The sequence below is a fragment of the Phalaenopsis equestris genome, unplaced genomic scaffold (genome assembly GCF_001263595.1).
Source record: "Phalaenopsis equestris unplaced genomic scaffold, ASM126359v1 Scaffold001039, whole genome shotgun sequence".
NCBI classification, from domain to species: Eukaryota; Viridiplantae; Streptophyta; class Magnoliopsida; order Asparagales; family Orchidaceae; genus Phalaenopsis; species Phalaenopsis equestris.
In genome coordinates this window covers 10,946-29,298 of record NW_018165478.1, presented here as the reverse complement: position 1 = coordinate 29,298, position 18,353 = coordinate 10,946, and the positions used below count along the sequence as shown (strand labels likewise).

Sequence of the window (18,353 nt, the reverse complement as noted above, 5' to 3'; positions counted from 1 at the left end):
CATCTCGTATCAAAACCTAAAGCTATAAATCAAAATGGCGGCTTTAGCCTACACTCTAAAGTCCTCAAATTCTACACCCTTCAAAGTTTATTTTCCTATTTATTTGCACTCAATTATATGAATTACATGCTCATTCATACAATCTCATGTGATTCTTATCATTTGTTAACTGAGATAATATCATCTCGGATCTTAAATGTTCTCACAACAGATATTAACATATTAATTGGTCAAGTCAAGAAGTAAATGAAGTACAATGTTTAAAATCATCACAACTTATTCCAACATTAAAGATTAATATTTCACATAACTTCCATCTAATACTTAATCACTTATCATTTTAAAGAAAAAGATAACGAAAACTTTTCAAAATTCATGGAGAAAACACAACTACACTTAAATTTGAAAGTGAAATCATGCAAACAAATAAGAAGTCTAAATTAAAAATCAAGTGTAGTCACAAAGATAAAAATTTATCTCAAATCCTCTCCACCAAACTTTTGAAATTCCTTTGAATCTCTTCCTTCACTTACAATACAAACTACAACTCAAAATAAAAAAAAGGGGGCGACAACGTGTGTGGGAGAAATCGTAGGAGAGTGTGGAAGGAGCTGTCTAGGAGAGAATTCTTCAATCCAAGTCTTCTTTTATAATTTTCCAAAAGGTGTCTTGGTGTCTCTTTAAAATGTGTCCACATTCAATGAATCTTCCAAGAGTTGCCTCCTTTCAAAAGCCAACTGATTGTATTTTCCTGTACATTAACTATTTCTCATGTTTTCACTAATGGTTGTTTCAAACACCTCTTCAAAAATTAATCTAAAATTATTGAATCATCGAGTAACAACTTCCGACACTTAAGCTCAAGGTACTTAGCGCTTAGGCGCGACCTTCTTGGTTTTACTGGCACGTAAGTGCCAGTTTTGAGAGCTTAGGCGCCACAGTTCTTTTGCACTCCTTCATTTTTTCTCTAAATTTTATCATTTTTCACTCCTTCCATCATTTTTCATTCATTTGATTGTACCTGAAAGAAAAACACAAAAATATCTTTCAATAAAACGCAATATCTCAAAAATAGGTAAAAAATATGTACATAAAGACTATATATTTTAGATGTATCACCTACTGAAATCTGCGCTATTCTTTGTATTTTGGCGCCTCTAACGCCAGCTCTCTGTATATTGGCACCTCTGACGCCAGGATGCTGAAAAGCTGCATTTTAACTCCAAATTTCCTCTTTTTTGCTTCTTTTTGCTATAATGCCTAAAATCAATATATTTGCAACAAAATATTAAAATACTCTTCTTTAAAGCGCAATATCACCAAATTTAAGCATAAAATGTATATATAAAATTGCATAATTTTTAGGTGTATCAGTAGGACATGCCCACCAAGACATAATTTAGACTGTCCCACCACATCACCACTGTTAGGTAACTGAGGAGGCAATCGCCTCCCTAGGGGCAAGGCCAGTGAACCAATCCCATTCTGTGTTCACCATCAAAAATCTTCTCCCCAAACTCCTGAAGTTGTTGCTCGAGCCCTCCATCCAGGTGATCCACTCCAGGGACAATTTCTCATTTTTAGACAAGAGAAGGGGTGGCTTTGATTCCTCCTCTACGGGCCTCTCCCCTTTCGGTCCCGGTCGGCTCTCTCCAAAAATTTAACCTCAGAGCTCACATCGGCTTCAAAGGCTAGAATAAACAACTTGGGTCGATGTAGGTGACACCAATTCCCACCTCTTTCCTCTTAACTAGTTGACCCCACAAAACCACTTCTTTAGAGGCCAACTTCTGTGACCTTGAAGTTTTCAATGGAGTCTCTTGAGGTGCACACGAGGTCCTTATACCTGCTCGAACAAGTAAACAAAAATTAAGAAGAGAAGAAGAGAGGGACATAGGAACCATATTTCTTCTCCGCGTCAAGCTTGCCTGAAGGCTTGCTCAACTGAGGGGCAGGGTCCTCCTCTCCAAAGGATTCTTTACCCTGGGTTTCTTCTCTTTATCCTTTGCCACTGTTGCCTTGATCCTTTTCTTCTCCCTCGCATCTGATTCCTCCCAGATGCTCTCGATCAACAATATCATGTTTAATAAATTAGAACACAGAGATATTTCTCCTTCGATAATACTGGCATAAACATAAATATGTTATGACAACATCATCATCCTCACCACCTCCTTGGTAATGGTCAACCTAGTTGATGAGTGGAGATCATGGAACCACTTATCCTTTATCTTTTTCTCGACTCCCAACACCCAGAGTTTGGGGCTAGATGAGAACACATCATAGTTGTCGTGGTCGACCTTGAAATCGAAGAAGTACACAAACAACGCTATTAACCACAAAACCTCCACCCGTCAGATGTAGATGACAAAGGTCAGTATGATAGTGATTGAGTTTGCCATGACTTGCACCGGGATGATATAGTAGCTGCTAAGAATGAACCTCATTTTGCTGCAAAATGGTAGCCTTAGCCCGTACCTAAATTGATCTACGTACACAACTAAGCCTCTCGGATCAAGACATTCGACCCAAAAGCATACAATCTGAATAATGCTGCCACTTTTCTCTCTGAGAAAACCAACACACACTCAGGATGAGATGAAATGTAAAAGAGTTTAACATTCGTTTTGCAATACTTATAACATACAGTAGAGTCCTAAAGGCTATAAGGGCAATATAGAGTTTTCGTCGCATCAAAACATGGGAAAAAATTTAATTCAAATATGCATATTGATGAGCCAATAAAAAAAATTAAAGACATGTTTATATAAATATTTTGTAACAAAATAATCTATATATATATATATATATATATAATCCACCAACAAGTAATATTAATACAATAAAATATATTTACATATGTTTTCACCTGCTTACAAACACCAAAAAGAAAAAACTTCACAAAACTATTAATCGCTGCCTCAGCCGGGACATATCTCAACTGAGACAGCCACTTGAATATTAATTCTCCCCCTATCTTAACTTTATCCACTCTATTCATTTCAACATATAGTCGGGAGATCAAAACTTCCTCCCTGACGATAGCTAATTAAACCTTCAAAGACAACAACTCCTCTTTAAGAGACAACAACTCCTCTTGAAAAGCAACTTCACAAGTCTGAATCACAATTATCTCCTCCTCCAACCGCTTTATTCGAATGTCATGAAGGAGGTCACCCTCCATAGGTATTGAAGCCTAAGCTGAATTGGAAGGTCCCAAAATGTCGGTCGTGTTGAGAAATTAGGGCAAAGAAAAAAAAATCGGCACAAATCCAGAAGAAGAACAAAGATTTAACGAGGTTTGACAAAGATGTCTACGTCCTCGGGAGCAGAGCGACAACTTTTCCTTTAATCAAGAAAAAGAGTATAAGATACAAAATTAGACCTAGGGTTACAAACAAGTCTATTTATAACCATAAAGTAAACCCTACAGTACAATATGTAATTCACAAATTACCCATGTACCATACCGCGGGGCAACGCCCCCACGCCCTCAACGCACATAACGAAACTCCCTTGATTGGACAGATTCTTCCGCTCCGCTCCGCTTCGTTCCAACATCTGTCTCTTATATGTTATATGAGTCATACCATAACGAATCTCCACCTTGGTGAATATCCAGCCCCTTAGGAGAAATACATCATGAAGTTTCATACACTGAAGTGAGTTGGGTCATCATGCTTCTCTAACAACTTCAAACATTCAACAAGTCCAATCAATGCAATAACTTGTTGATAGTAACTAGCATGGTCAACATATCAGTTGCATTTTCATCAGTATGAACCTTTTGCAACAGTATCTCACCAGAAGCAATCAATTCTCTGATCTTGTGATACCTGACATCAATGTGCTTTGTTCTCGCATGGTACACGTGACTATTATCCAGATAAATAACACTATGACTGTCACAATGCAACTGAACTCCACCTTGCTTAAAGAATATCAACCTCGCAGCCGCTTGGTCCAACGACCGTCAAACTCATAACAGCTTGGATCGAGGGCCGCTCGGTTTAAAGGCCGCCCAAGCAGATCTATGGGCCTCATGTGCCAAATTTATGTACATACTAAAATACCCTCGCCATACCTATATAATTTATGGTTGTGGTATGTAATTGTACGATGACCCATTCCTATAAATAGATGTTCCATTTCATGAATAAAGGTTACTAAGGACGACCCAGAGCCACACGCTCAGCCAGACAGACCTGCGTGTCTGGAAGACGGTGCGTCTCAAACGGATAAAGAGTATATTACCCCCCGAAGAATCCATCTGATCAAATCCACTCAGATGAATCTAACGTTTCCGAACCCGAATAGACCGAGAAAGTGAAACAGATCCTACAGTTTCAAGACGACTGAGGCAAACATCAACAAGAAGCTGCCCGACCACTCGACACAACAACCATCTGGTCTAACAGGCTCTCAGCTTTGTACTTGCCAAGCTACAGTTTCAAGACGACTGAGGCAAACATCAACAAAAAGCTGCCCGACCACTCGACACAACAACCATCCGGTCTAACAGGCTCTCAGCTCTGTACTTGCCAAACTTAAAGACAGTCAACCTCGCAGTCGCCCGTCCCAACGACCGCCGACCTCACAACAGCTTGGATCGAGGGCCGCTCAGTTTAAAGGCCGCCTGACCACATCTATAGGCCTCATGTGCCAAATTTATGTACATACTAAAATACACCCGCCATACCAATATAATTTAGGGGTGTGGTATGTAATTGTATAATGATTCATTCCTATAAATAGGGGTTCCATTTCATAAATAAAGGTTACAAAAATTTAGTGTTCATTACTGTGTAATTTCCCTCGTTGTCTCCCTCCTATATAATTTAGGGGTGTGGTATGTAATTGTACGATGAACCATTCCTATAAATGGTTTCATGCCACACGCTTAGCCAGTCAGACTTGTGTGTCTGGAAGACGGTGCGCCTCAGACGAATAAAGGGTATATTACTATATAAATTAGGGGTGTGGTATGTAAGTGTACGATGACCCATTCCTATAGATAGGGGTTCCATTTCATGAATAAAGGTTACTGAAATTTAGTGTTAATTACTGTGTAATTTCTCCATCTCCCCCCAACCTTACTCTCATCTTTTAGTGCTTTATTTTTAGGCATGTCTCTCGGACATATTTGGATTCAACAATGTGGCTAATAGTGATGCCCTATAACATCACATTCACAGAGTGACTCAACACTTGCTCAGTATCATCATAGATTTTGTAATTTATTAATATTGGGCTTGAAATCAACTCATCACTCGAGTACCCTCTTTGTTTGTGGATTTGTCTAGATGCTTTGGACGGAACTCCTAAGAAATCTTTTGAGAGTCCATTCCAAGCTTCTCAATTCCAATCGCTCCACATAATAATAATGACGACTTGGACTCTCTCGAGAATATCATGATTCTCTCTACTTTCATTCACTTTGATTTTATTTATTTATTATTATTTTATTTAACATACTAAATATATTTTATTTTAAATCAAGACATATATTAAACACTAAAAACGAGAGTAAAACATACGTAATCCAAACCTTCTTAATGTATATTTAAAATAACTTTTTTTAATTATTTCACTACCAGTTGACAACTTCTATCAGACAACTACATTATCTTTTTAAGAAATTTTACTAGTGCAAAACAGCTCTTATTAAACAAACCTGCTAAAAGATATAGCTACATGAAAATAACCACTTAAAAAAAAGAACTGCAAACCATAAATAAAAAAAAAAAATCTGCTAAAAGATATAGCTACATGAAAATAACCACTTTAAAAAAAGAACTGCAAACCATAAATAAAAAAAAATTATTATAACAATTATTAAATAATTACTTGTATGATATCAGCCACCTCCCAACTCAAATGGGTCCCCCCCTAATTTAATTTGCAGCTCCCCAAATGTGAAGGAAACACCTATTAAAATAAAAACAGAAAAAGGAAGGATAGTTTCATGCACACAACACGTACTTTATTTTTAATGCGCCAGATAGAACGTAGGCAGCATACAAAACAGTTTACGATGAGAACGGGAACCACACAACCATAAAGCAGTACCATTTGGACTCCAAACACGCGGTACTGTGGACTCGAAAATAACCTCTAGACTTGTACTGCAGCGACATTAAAAGCAAATATTTCACACGGGACAAACCACACAATAAAACGACACCACTAGAGACACTCATAACAACTGACTACTAAATTTGAAAGACCAACTTACTCTTCCTCCGACTCAGCACTCTGCAGCCACTCAATAAAAGGTTTCATATTCTTCCACATCTGGGAAGTCTTGGTTGCTCCTTTGATGCCTTCCTGATACCACTGAACAATAAACTCCTCCTCAAGCACGTCTGCATCATACAGAACTTTAGCAGCCAAAGCCACCTCCTTAACCGCATCCCCGTTGCATTTACTACAGAAGGACTCAATAGCATGAAGCAGAAGCACCTGTGCCCCCTCTTCCTGCACTACAGCAGTTATGTAATTTTTCTTTTTGGCAACTTGCTTGGCGAACCCCTTCCCCGACCCATCAAAGAGAGCTTCAAAGAGCGCATCCATGACCTCCTGATGAGAACCAGCCAGTGATTTGGCAAATGTGGCAAGCTCGCTTGGCTTGGAACAGTTCTCCAGTTTGCCTCTAATTTCCATAACAAGCTTGTCGTGAGTGCTACAGTTCTTGGATTCCTGGACAGGTCCATTAGGTCTGTTGGATTCAGATTTCTTGTTTTCCTTGGGTTTCTCTTCCTCGTTGGTTGAAAGCATGACCATCTCAGCTGTAACAGCATTCAGCTGTTCCTGTATACGTTGGCGCGCTGCTTCAAGAGAGGTGTCAGTTTGCCACTGGACATCATCTTGATCATCGGCCACCTCATCATGCTCATCAATCTGACTCCCATTTGGTGAGTTCTGCTCCTCATCAGAGCTGGCAGACTTCTTCTTAACAGTAGATTTTGACGTCACTGCTTCCTTCGAACTACTCTTCTTCTTTGCCTCTTTCTTCAACTTCTTCTGTTCTTCATCAGCAGCCTCTCCTTCCTTGAGTCTCTCCTTCTCTGCCCTCCTCATTGCCTTCTTATCTTTTGATCCCTTCTTCTGCTCAGGCGGGTTCTTAAGAATAAAGGTTGTGAGCTTGTCCCTCATATCCACATCTGATATGTAGCCACAGGCAGCACACTTCATCGTTATCATCTGGGTCTTCGTGATGATAATTTCAGTTTCAGGGTTGCCGCAGCCATAGCATTGAACATACTTCTTAATGAAATTCTCGAGCAGAGCAGCTAATTTGGCAGTGTCATGAGCACCATTGACAAGTGAAATGCCTGTTTTATCATCAAATTTGGACTGGGCTCCAAGCTCGCAACCGAAGTACTTAGTAGTGTAAGAGGCAGGCCTAGCCAACGCTTTTGCAATATCAACCATATTCACTATATTGGTTTTAATGCCATTTCCACGACCCTCAATTTTGGTTATCATTTTGGGCATTTTATACCTGTAGAAGGCATCATCGCTGTTGGCAGCACCTATGTTTTGGAACGCCATCTTCGGCAGAGGACACTAAAAGAACAAGGTTGTGCTAGACAGTATCAGCAGTAAAAGAAAGCGGAAGGCTTGCTTCTTTGGTAAAAGAAAGATAGATCTCAAAAAAAGTATGTTGCATAAAGTGGCAACTTTTGATTGATATAAAATCACTTTTCGTCTCGAGATGAATGCCACCAAGTTTTTCAGAAAAGCATGTGTGCTTTTTCCTATTTCTAGGCCGGTACTCTCCAAGCAGCCCAATTGATCCCAAACCAAAGGAGTCCAATTCAGACATAAAAGATACACTACTCCTGACAACCTCCACTTCGAAAGATATGAAAGGTCCAACAATGAACTTTATAGTCGCCGCTAAAATATGAATCTGCATACACACAAACAATATTCATTTGAAGGTCAGCCTAAGTACTGACTGAACATTTGGTAGACAACACCGGTATCCACAGTAGAAAAAATTATCGAGCATCACACTAATTAATTACACATTCTACTGAAAAACCTTAATAAAGGAATATCTAAACTAATACTTCCCACACAGTATAGAGGCATATTTTTTCCTACTTTGAGTAGGAACAAATACTGACAACATCTATTTTAATTCATATCTACAGTGTCTAGCAGTTATTTGCTCATAAAAAAAAAAAGGAGATTGCAAATTGAAAGAAATATGTGAGAAGGTTTATTTATCCCGTAAAATGAAAGATGAAGGTGATTTCATAAAAGATTAAATGTAGCACACCTAGCTTACAGAAAACAAAACTACAACAACAAACCTTTATCCCACTAAGTAGGGTCGGCTAAATGAATCCTTTTTTCTCCATTGTGTCCTGTTGAGCGTCTTATTTTCATTCAATTAAGAAAAAATTAAGTCCTCCAATAAATTAAGATCATTGTTTATGCAATATGCCCAAGTCTTTTTAGATCTACCTCTGCTTTTCTTCAAATCTAAAACATCTACTCTCCTAACTGGATTATCAAATGATCGACATTTAATGCGACCAAACCATCTAAGACGGCTCTCTAATTATGTTCGCCACTAAAGCTTACAGAAAACAAAGATTATGGAAAATAATTTCAAATGTATAAATAAAGAAATAATAAAAAAAATGCAACAGCGTAAAACATATTAATTTCTCACTATTGAGCGGGGCAGGCAGGGGACCCAAACCAATTTGGTCCAAAGTGGGGGAGCGCTGATCAACCCTCTCTGGGGCTAGGGTAGCAGCCCACTCTTAGTAGCAATAGCCGTAATTTTTTCTATTTATTTTTATTAAGTTTAGGTCCTTTGTTGATTATAAATATTAAGTCTTTTATTGTATTAAGGATATTTTATTCATTTGAGATTTGTGAGGGCATGTGCTCCCTTTGTGGCTCCTGGATGGACATGAGCCCGTATCTATGGCATTGGGTGACGACAACTGCATTCCTCCATTGTTGGTGGTGATATTCCGGGTTTTCTTTCTTCAACAATCTTTCGAGTGGTGATTTTTGAAGCTTGATTGGTTGTGAGAGTAAAAATTTATTTGTTATTTGATTAGTGCATCTCGCCTTTACTCTGGTTGTTTCTTTTCTTGTCTCAAATTGCTTGCTTGATTGTTCTCATTGAATCTTCTCCAACCCCCCTTCTCCGATATCATTTAGTATTAGAGTTAACCTAACTCTAATTCCATCCCAAGATTTAACAAATTCCTCCCAAACCTAAACATACAAAGTCATAGCCAAATCTTAATGTAACCTTAATTTTTCCTTGCTGATTTTCAAAATCAACAAGCCTAAATAATTTTTATGCGCCCTAAATCCGACCGTATGCCATCATTCATCTCCCAAACCTAATCCCGCCAAATCATAGTCAAATCATGACTATCTCTAATTTCCCTTGTTAATTTTCAAAATCAATAAATCTAAATAAATTTTCTATACCTTAAATCAATCTCATACGCCCTCTTTCACATCCAAAACATATACCCTAACCATGAAATTGAGGAGACAAGAGCAGGAGTCGAAAGCCCTCCAATCTCGGAGAGGCTTTGTCACCTTCAACGTGTCTGACATGATGTCATATCATGAGTCAAAAGCTTCAAAATATGAGATCAAAGCACCCCTAACCCTGGTAGATTAGCGCGGGGAAGGACCCCGACTTTCAAAATCAACAACAACAACAAAGTCTTAATTCCACGACATGGGGTCGGTTACATGAATCTTGTTTTCTCCATTGTGCCCTACTTAGTGTCATATTTTCATTTAGTTCTAATAAATTAAGATCATTTTTTATACAATATATCAAGTCTTCCTAGGTCTACCTCTGCCTTTCTTAAAATAAATCGAATCTAAAACAACTACTCTCCTAATCAGATCATCAGATGGTCGACGCTTAATGTGACTAAACCATTGAAGACATTTTGTCCGAATTTTGTCCGTCATAGGAGCTACACCAACCCTATCACGGATATATTCATTTCACATTTTGTTTCTAAGTGTAAAGCCACTCATCCACCTAACAATTATCATCTCGACAACACTTAACTTGGTATTGTGCTTCTCTTTCAAAACCAACAACTCTAAATAAATCTCCTGTACCTTAAATCAATCTCATACGCCCTATTTCACCTCAAAAACATATAACTTGGCCATGAAACTAAGGAGACAAGTGCAGAAGTCTTGCTTCCAATCCGAAGAGGCTTTGTCGCCTTCAACATGCCTGACATGACGTCGCATCATGAGTCAAAAGCTTCAATGTCCATGTCCAATTAATGAAAGCTTATTTTTAATTATATTATATTTAGTAATTATCACTCCAATTATTCTGGCTATTCATTAAATATAAGTATATAATCATTTTTTTTTTATTCCAATTTCTTTAACAGAATTTTGTCATTTTGATATTTAGAATGATACAGACTTGAAAATGTACTTTATCCCACTAGATTTCAATATTTTATTACGATGACTCACATTGAACTCTAAAATTGTTCCCAAGAAATAGAATATGTAGAAAATTTTGGAACCTCACTTCATGTGGGTATAAATAATCATGCTACCTTGACGGTGTCTAGCTTCTTTAAAAACATCAGAAAGGATACATTAATTACAAGCTCTAAAATTAAAATAGATGATGACATAATCAAGAATATTAATATTATCGCATATTTGTACTATCTTAAATTTACTAAAAAAAAACATCAAATCGTTAAAAAACACAATGTAAAACAATTGTACATCTTAAGAAAATTAATAAAAACAGCACAATAATAAAACCATCCCACAAAACGAACGAATAATAAAAGAACTAATAATGGCTTTTCAATAAAAGACAATTTATAAATTACTTGAAGGAAAATGATATTGAGTTCAAATCATGAAATAATATTTGTTAGTAATAATTAAGAACCACTAAAAAAACATTTTCATAGACAGGATTCATGAAGTCCACTCCAAATGGATAGAATAAGCTATTGATAATGATGATATTCAAGGAACTCAACTTCATGATACTTTGCAAGGGATATATTCTTTAAAATACCACCTTGGCTTCATCATTTGTGAATTTTTATATATGAAATGTTAATATTATATATGAAATGTCTATAATATAAAGATAAAATAAAGCAAATATATTGAAAAAGAAAAATAATCAATCAAGGAATATAATATTAGATATATTAATGACTCTAATTCGTAATTAGATTATAGAGTAGAAAGATCAAGCATGTTTTAACAATTAAAGACTTGAAAACCACCATGCTTATCAATGATAAACACTGCACCATAGTGCAAACTACCACGTGTAACCACAATGAATAGTACATATCGTCGAACATACTAACTACCACGTGTAACCACAATGAATAGTACATATCGTCGAACATACTATTTTAATTATAGAAAAAAATATTAAATATGAATGAAAAGCAACTAAATTGAAAGACTACTAAATCGAAATAAACCATCATGTAATGAAAAAAAATCAAAGTGATGCTAAGGTTCAAGTGCTCATAGTTTCAACAAATTGATGATTGACATAAAAAAGAAAAAAAAAATTATAAGCTTTTTAAAAGCCACAACCCAAAAAGTCATCAGAAATTTAAAATTCACATGATTATCATCAAATTTTTTTGTTTATTCTTCTAATTATTTAACACTTATAATATTTTAACACCTCAATCATTAGAAATTTGAAACCTAATAATTCATGCAGTACTTGAACATAGTTTAAAAAAACAATATGAAATTTCATTTCATGGCCATTATTTTACGATTGAATAGAAAAATAAGAGGAAAAAAAAATCTCCAAAAGGGTTTGCTAGTAAATTAGTAAAGAAATTCAATCAAATTAGACATTGGCACATATGATAAATGTTAATGTGAATAAAACTGAAGAAGGAAAGGCTGCTTCAATAAATTTTCAAAACCCCAAAGCCCTTACCAAGCAATTGAAGGCATCAAAGAGGATGAAGCAAGTTGATTGCAAAGTCCTAAACCCACAACTCATGTAAGATCGGTAACCATGCCCCAATACTACAGTGACGGGCTCAGCAAGTCACACATGGAATCACTTAGACAAGATTGGCAGGTGGAGAGAGTAGAGAAAGAGAGAGAGAGAGGCCCTTGCAAGTGAGATGGGCCGACAAGGAGGTCTAGAACTCTCTAAATTATATGGTTTGATTTCATAAATTAAAATAAACCATAAACCACAAATAATGTAGATTAAAATGATAATTAATTATACAAAATAAATAAATTAAGCATAAAATTAAAATTGATATCAAACTATAATCCAAATAACATGCACAATAGGGGCAATACATTATGTATCATTGCTTAATAATAGCACAAATAGTGTGCACAATTTTAGCCCCCCATATCGCAGAATGCAAATGTGCACCATGCACCATGGCATGTAACATTAGATGTTGTTGTCATGAATGGCCCAACTCAAATCAGTTCACATTTACTTCAAGAAATTAATAATGTTATAAAAAAAATCACTTCAAATGAAAGAAATCACTGATTCTTACACATACACGAACAAATAAACATTTTGAAATAGGTGATGCTAATGATCAAGAAACAATTTCAGCAACTCAGTAACTTTCATACATATAACTACTACATTAAATAAAATGGAGATTTGTTAAAATGGAAACAAATATAAATGTTTGCAAATGTAACAAGCTTCATCATGGAATATAACAAATGCTAGATGTCTTGACAGACTTGTTCAATCAGGAATAAGGGAAAGCTAAGGTCCAATATGCCACGGGATCATCAAAATAAAATCAATTTCAGATATAAATGTTTTCGCTGGAGCTGATAAGTGAATAAGCAATTTGTCTTTTTAACAAAGAACATATGTTTCAATTTCTCAATGACATGGTGCTCTCAATTTTCTTGCTAGATCTTTTACTATAACACATTCAACAAAACCTTTTTAGCACCTACTGATACTCACACTCCATTGTCAGCTTGTTTGTGAGAAGAAACTCACTAAAATAATTTTCATACATACACCAACAAGAAAAAATACACAAATATGCAAAAGGAGGCATCCAGGTAACCTGAATTTTGAAAGCATTAACATACCGTCTTTAAAATCATTGGAATAAGCAAAACCCAAATGATTAAGACCCTTACAAAAATTAGTATGGCTTTCCTGCAGAGTAATGTTCTATCAGACCATTGCATAAAATAAAATCAGGAGTCATTAAATAAAAAAAGTCATAGATAAGGAAAAATAAATACAAATCCTTCAAATCCGTAACCGCTCATACTTATCATATAAAGTGAAGAAGCATCAAATCAAATTGAGGACACATTGAAATAATAGTAAGTGCCCACAAAAATAAAAAAAAAGTTAGATAAGGAAAAATAAAATCAGGAGTGATTAAATAAAAAAATCCATAGATAAGGAAAAATATATACAAATCCTTCAAATCTGTAACCGCTCATACTTAACATATAAAGCGAAGAGGTCTCAAGTCAAATTGCGGGGACACATTGAAATAATAGAAAAATGCCCACAAAAAAATAAAAAAAAAAGGTAGACGACCAGCAAGAATTACAACGTTACAAATATAATAAATATTATGCCATTACAGTTCCCAAATAGTTCTCATGATAATGATTATGTAACTTCAGTTACACAAGCCAAATAAGCATTTCATGCACCATAGATTTTGAATTTATAAATGATGTCACCCAAACAGAAGCCTCAACAAAAAAAACAAAAAATCATCCATCTGAACCTTCAGAAACAATGGCATAAACAGACGCATAAACAGGAAAATCAAAACAAATTAAAGAATATTACATTAAATACTGAAAATATTACTAAAATATTCTGCACAATTGAAATTTCACTTGTTCTAAATAAGGTAGACTGTAAAATGAATCAGACTGCCCAAAGAATTAAGTTTTAACAGAATTTAATAATACAATCAATATCACGGTCTAAGAACCTATATCCAAACTCTCTTCCCTTAACTATATCAGGATTGGCAAATAAATAGGGATTTCAGAACTTACATAATTACTACATCGGGTAAAAAAACTAAGCAAATTTACACATTAAGCAGAGAAATAAATCGTAACCAGTACTGCAGGATTAGGTGGAACAACAACTTATAAAACGAAATGATCGGATTACATAAATTCATAAAAAAATAAATTGTCTTTATATAGCAATATTATAGCCTAAGAATTTAATAATACAATCCATATTAAGATCTAAGAACCTATATCCAAACTCTCTTCTTTTAACTATATCAGAATTGGCAAATAAATAGGAATTTCAGAACTTAAATAATTACTACATCGGGAAATAAAACAAACAAGCAGATTTACGTATTAAGCAGAGAGATAAACCGTAACCAGTACTGCAGGATTAGGTTGAACGACTTATAAAACCAAAGGATCAGAATACAGAAACTTGTAAAAATAAATTGTCTTTATATAACAATAGATATTCTTCGATAATAAAAAACATAAAAATGCCCCTTAACTGAAATGCAAAGCAAATAATTTTATAAGAACCAATTATGAAAATTTCAAACACCTAAGAATTAATCAAAAACAATCCTAATAGGTGCAAATCAAGTGATGCAAATGGCATGATTACACAACCATAACCAAAAGCCACATCTACTTGAGAAAAAGGCCAGAAAATCAATTAGATCACAAGGTCGAATCTAGAGCAGCCCAAAACACACATCAATTGAGCAAACCACTCAACAAACATTTCTATTAGTGATAACAATTATAAAGCTTATTAAGAAACTCTGCCACGAACAAAAGCCTTCAATCAATTTGAGAACAGAAAAACAGCCACAGTAGTATAACAATAAGAAAGAAGAAGATTGCTTCGGGATGAAAACTCGTGAAGGAAGAATCGAATACCTAATCCAAAGGGCAGGGCAGTCTGTATGAAAAAGCGAGACGAGAATTCAAAGAAACTAGGTTAAGAGAAAAAGGGATGATTTTCCCCTTTATATAGAGCGTAGAGTGCTAGAAGCCACTAGTGCATCTGATTGTTTCCATTTACTTTTATTTTTGCTATTTCAGTGATGTTCAAGTGCATCTGTGCAATTTCACCCAAACATGATTGTTGGACGGCGAAACTTTAAAATAAAATTAAAATTCAATAGCTTATATTTTTTTAATATCTATCTATATCTAAAACTTCTAGAGTTCCAAAGAAAAAATATGAGTGAAGAAAATACCTCACTTTTAAATTGGGTTTACTTTTTTTAAACTTGATATTTTAGAATAAGAGGAACAATATCTTATCGGAGAAGTTTAAAAATTAAAACTATTGAAAAAATATTTTCACTATTCTTCGAAGTGTTAGCCCTGAAAAAGGAAACCAATTTACATTGCAGTCATCAACATAGGGCTACTTGTGAAGAATTTTCATATATTTTTAAGAGTTTGCATTAAGATTTGAGAGGATCATTATTATTATTTTTTATCTTTTTTATTGGCTTACCTGATTCCAAGTGATTCATAAAAATTCTTTTATTTGTATTTATGAATTAAGAATATATGATGATAGTTTACTATAAACCTGTTAATGTAGTTCATTGTTTTAATTTTATATAATCTAATGAAGAAAAGTAAAATATAAGTTTTCTATGACTTTTAGGTTATAGTATAGCAAAATCATTGATAACAGTAACCGCAAATGTATATTTAAATTTTAAGTGTTATGTATATAACTATATCAGAATTTGGGAAAATCAGTAAACCTATATTTAGAATTTAGGTATTGTAAACATAAGTACTTACAACTATGAACATATATTTAGAACTTAGATATTAGATAAATAGCTACTTCAAGATTTGAAAACAAAACCAAAAAAAGCAAATATACAATTGGAATTTAGTTATGAAATACCTGGGGGTTTGAAATCTGTACAATCGGTTTAAAGGATAGATGTTATATCTGCAATACACAAGAATCTTAATAAAAAAAAAATCTGTATACTCAATTTAAAGTATAAGTGTTAAATATACAAGTACATAAGAATCTTAAAAAAACTATCTAGATTTCTAAAATTTGAACATAATGTACGTAAATGCTCAAACATGAAATAACCTGCATATAAACTTTAAAGTTTAGGTAATGTAATGCAAATATTTTAGACAAAACAGCATTATCGAGATATAAACTTAAGAATTCATGTATTTTATATATATATACATCCATTAAACTTTAAGTGATTTCTATACTTATTTAAAGTTTAGATGTTAAGAATTACGAAAAGATGTATACTCAGTTTTTAGTTTGGGTAATAAATATATAACTATTTTATGATTTGAAAATATATAAGTTCACTTAAAGTATAAGTATCTAAGAGTTTAAAGATCTGTAGTTTATATTCAAATTTAGATATAATGTAAATATATATAGAGTTTCATACAAATTATCAAAGCTACATCCAGAATTTATGTTTTATTAGGGTAAAAACTTTGAACTATAGTAAATCTGTAAGTTTATATTCAAAATTAAATAATAAGTACATAGATACGCTAGTTAATAAACAAGACCAGCAAGATTATGTTTGAATTTAAGCAAAGCATGTAAATGTATTAAAAGTAAACAATCCATACATATATGTTTTAGTAGAATAACATATCATAAATATAAATATACAAGTTCTACATAGAAAGATGGATGATCATTGAAAGTTTCTTTGAAGAAATATGGGCGTATATGAGCAAGTTTTAAATAGATTTAATGGGCTGTTCTAGTAGCAGGACTTGAGCGTCAAATACATGGGAAAACAAGAATATCAATTTTCAACAACTATAAGATGAATAATCTTCATTTTTAAAGACCAAAAGCTGATAATGAATGGGAGAAAAGACTATTAAAATTTCTGAAAGAAAATCCATAAGCGATGAAGTAAATGGAACCAAATTTATGTTAGCTTAGTTCGAGATCCAATACAAAAAATAATAGGGATGGATTAATAATATTCTGGAGAATGAGTATTTAGGGGAGATTTGGAAAGGGAAGGTCCATATTATGTAGAACAGTAAAAGAAGCAAAACTAGCAAAGTCATCTAAACAGCATTCGATTATGAACAAAGAGTTTTAACACATGAATTTTACCTAGGTTATTTTATAAATCCCGAAATAAGATAAAAAAACGCCGAATCCTAAGCTAAAGCATGCGATCTAAACATTAGAGATGAATAACGAGAATTTTAAGCAATTATATGCAATCCAGTAAAGAAATAGAAGTTTCGGTTTACCAGATTGATGTTTCTTGCGGGTTGATCGGAGGAAAAGAAAAGAAAACCAGCCCGAAAAATTGGAGGAAGGAGAAGATCCTTTCTATCGATTGATCGGAGGAAGAGAGAGATCCTCGCGGCTTAGACGATCGCAGAAGGAAGCTAGTCTCGCGAACGAAGAGATGCAGGAGCCGGCAAACCGAATGAACGTGATACCTTAGGGCTTCGACTATAGAGGGTTATTTGTAGCCATTAGATGAATCGGTTAGGCGGTGCTGAGCTGGCAAGATTAGTGGCGGCACTTACCCAATAAGAGGATGCTATCTCAGCTAGTCGAGTGACATAGCGGTCAGCTGGCTAAGTAAAAATAAATAAATTGTTTTGCTTTAAAAATAATGAAGAATGCCATTTTATCTCACTTTTTATTTATTTATTATTATTATTGAGTCATATTATTATTATTATTTCTTTTATTTATTTACTTTCTTATTATTTTTATTACTAAAATTTTAAGTTATCACATGAATTTTGATTTTATATCAATTATAATTATATACAATAGGTTACATCCTTCGAGGGATTCCCAGTCATTTGATAGAGACGTTTTAATTTATTTGCAGTTTTTTTTGTTATTTCGTTTGTGATTAAATTTTGAGTATCTTATGTTTTAACTGTTGTGGCGATGAACTTTATCTTGTTTAATTTTTAGTTTTGGTTTCAGTTTTTTGGCTATCCTAAAGTTTTAGTTTTAACATGTTGGGTGACATTTTTGTTTAACATGCAAGTCTACAAGTAGGAAATGAGAGGTGCAAAGTAAATTGTGGTGTAATAACTTAAAAGCGTACCTGTCGATTCTTCCCGTTCCTCCACCTGAAAGGTTAGCTTTGGCAACATGCATATAATTTATATATATATATATATATATATAATATAATTTTAGTTTAATTTGAAGTAAAGTTTTATATTATATTATATTATATTATATATTTCAATTTTATTTTAAGCTTGTATTGGTTGATTTATGTTTCATTTCTATCAAGTTATTTTAGAATTTTGGATTAATGATATTT

At 34.0% G+C, this 18,353-nt stretch overlaps 1 protein-coding gene across 1 annotated transcript; it reads right to left on the bottom strand.

The window, feature by feature from the left end:
* Positions 1-5,916: 5,916 nt before the first annotated feature.
* LOC110032856 (eukaryotic translation initiation factor 5-like) lies at positions 5,917-17,505 on the bottom strand. The gene is made up of 4 exons (XM_020736624.1): positions 17,305-17,505; positions 15,941-15,988; positions 7,635-7,915; positions 5,917-7,604 (listed from the first exon to the last, which is right to left on the bottom strand). Exon 4 carries the CDS (start codon positions 7,552-7,554, stop codon positions 6,232-6,234), a length of 1,323 nt encoding a protein of 440 aa, XP_020592283.1. The 5' UTR covers positions 7,555-7,604; positions 7,635-7,915; positions 15,941-15,988; positions 17,305-17,505; the 3' UTR covers positions 5,917-6,231.
* Between the last annotated feature and the right edge of the window lie 848 nt (positions 17,506-18,353).

Coding starts and splice junctions, on each gene's coding strand:
- LOC110032856 (XM_020736624.1), bottom strand. CDS start 7,554: ATGGCGTTCCAAAACATAGGTGCTGCCAACAGCGATGATGCCTTCTAC.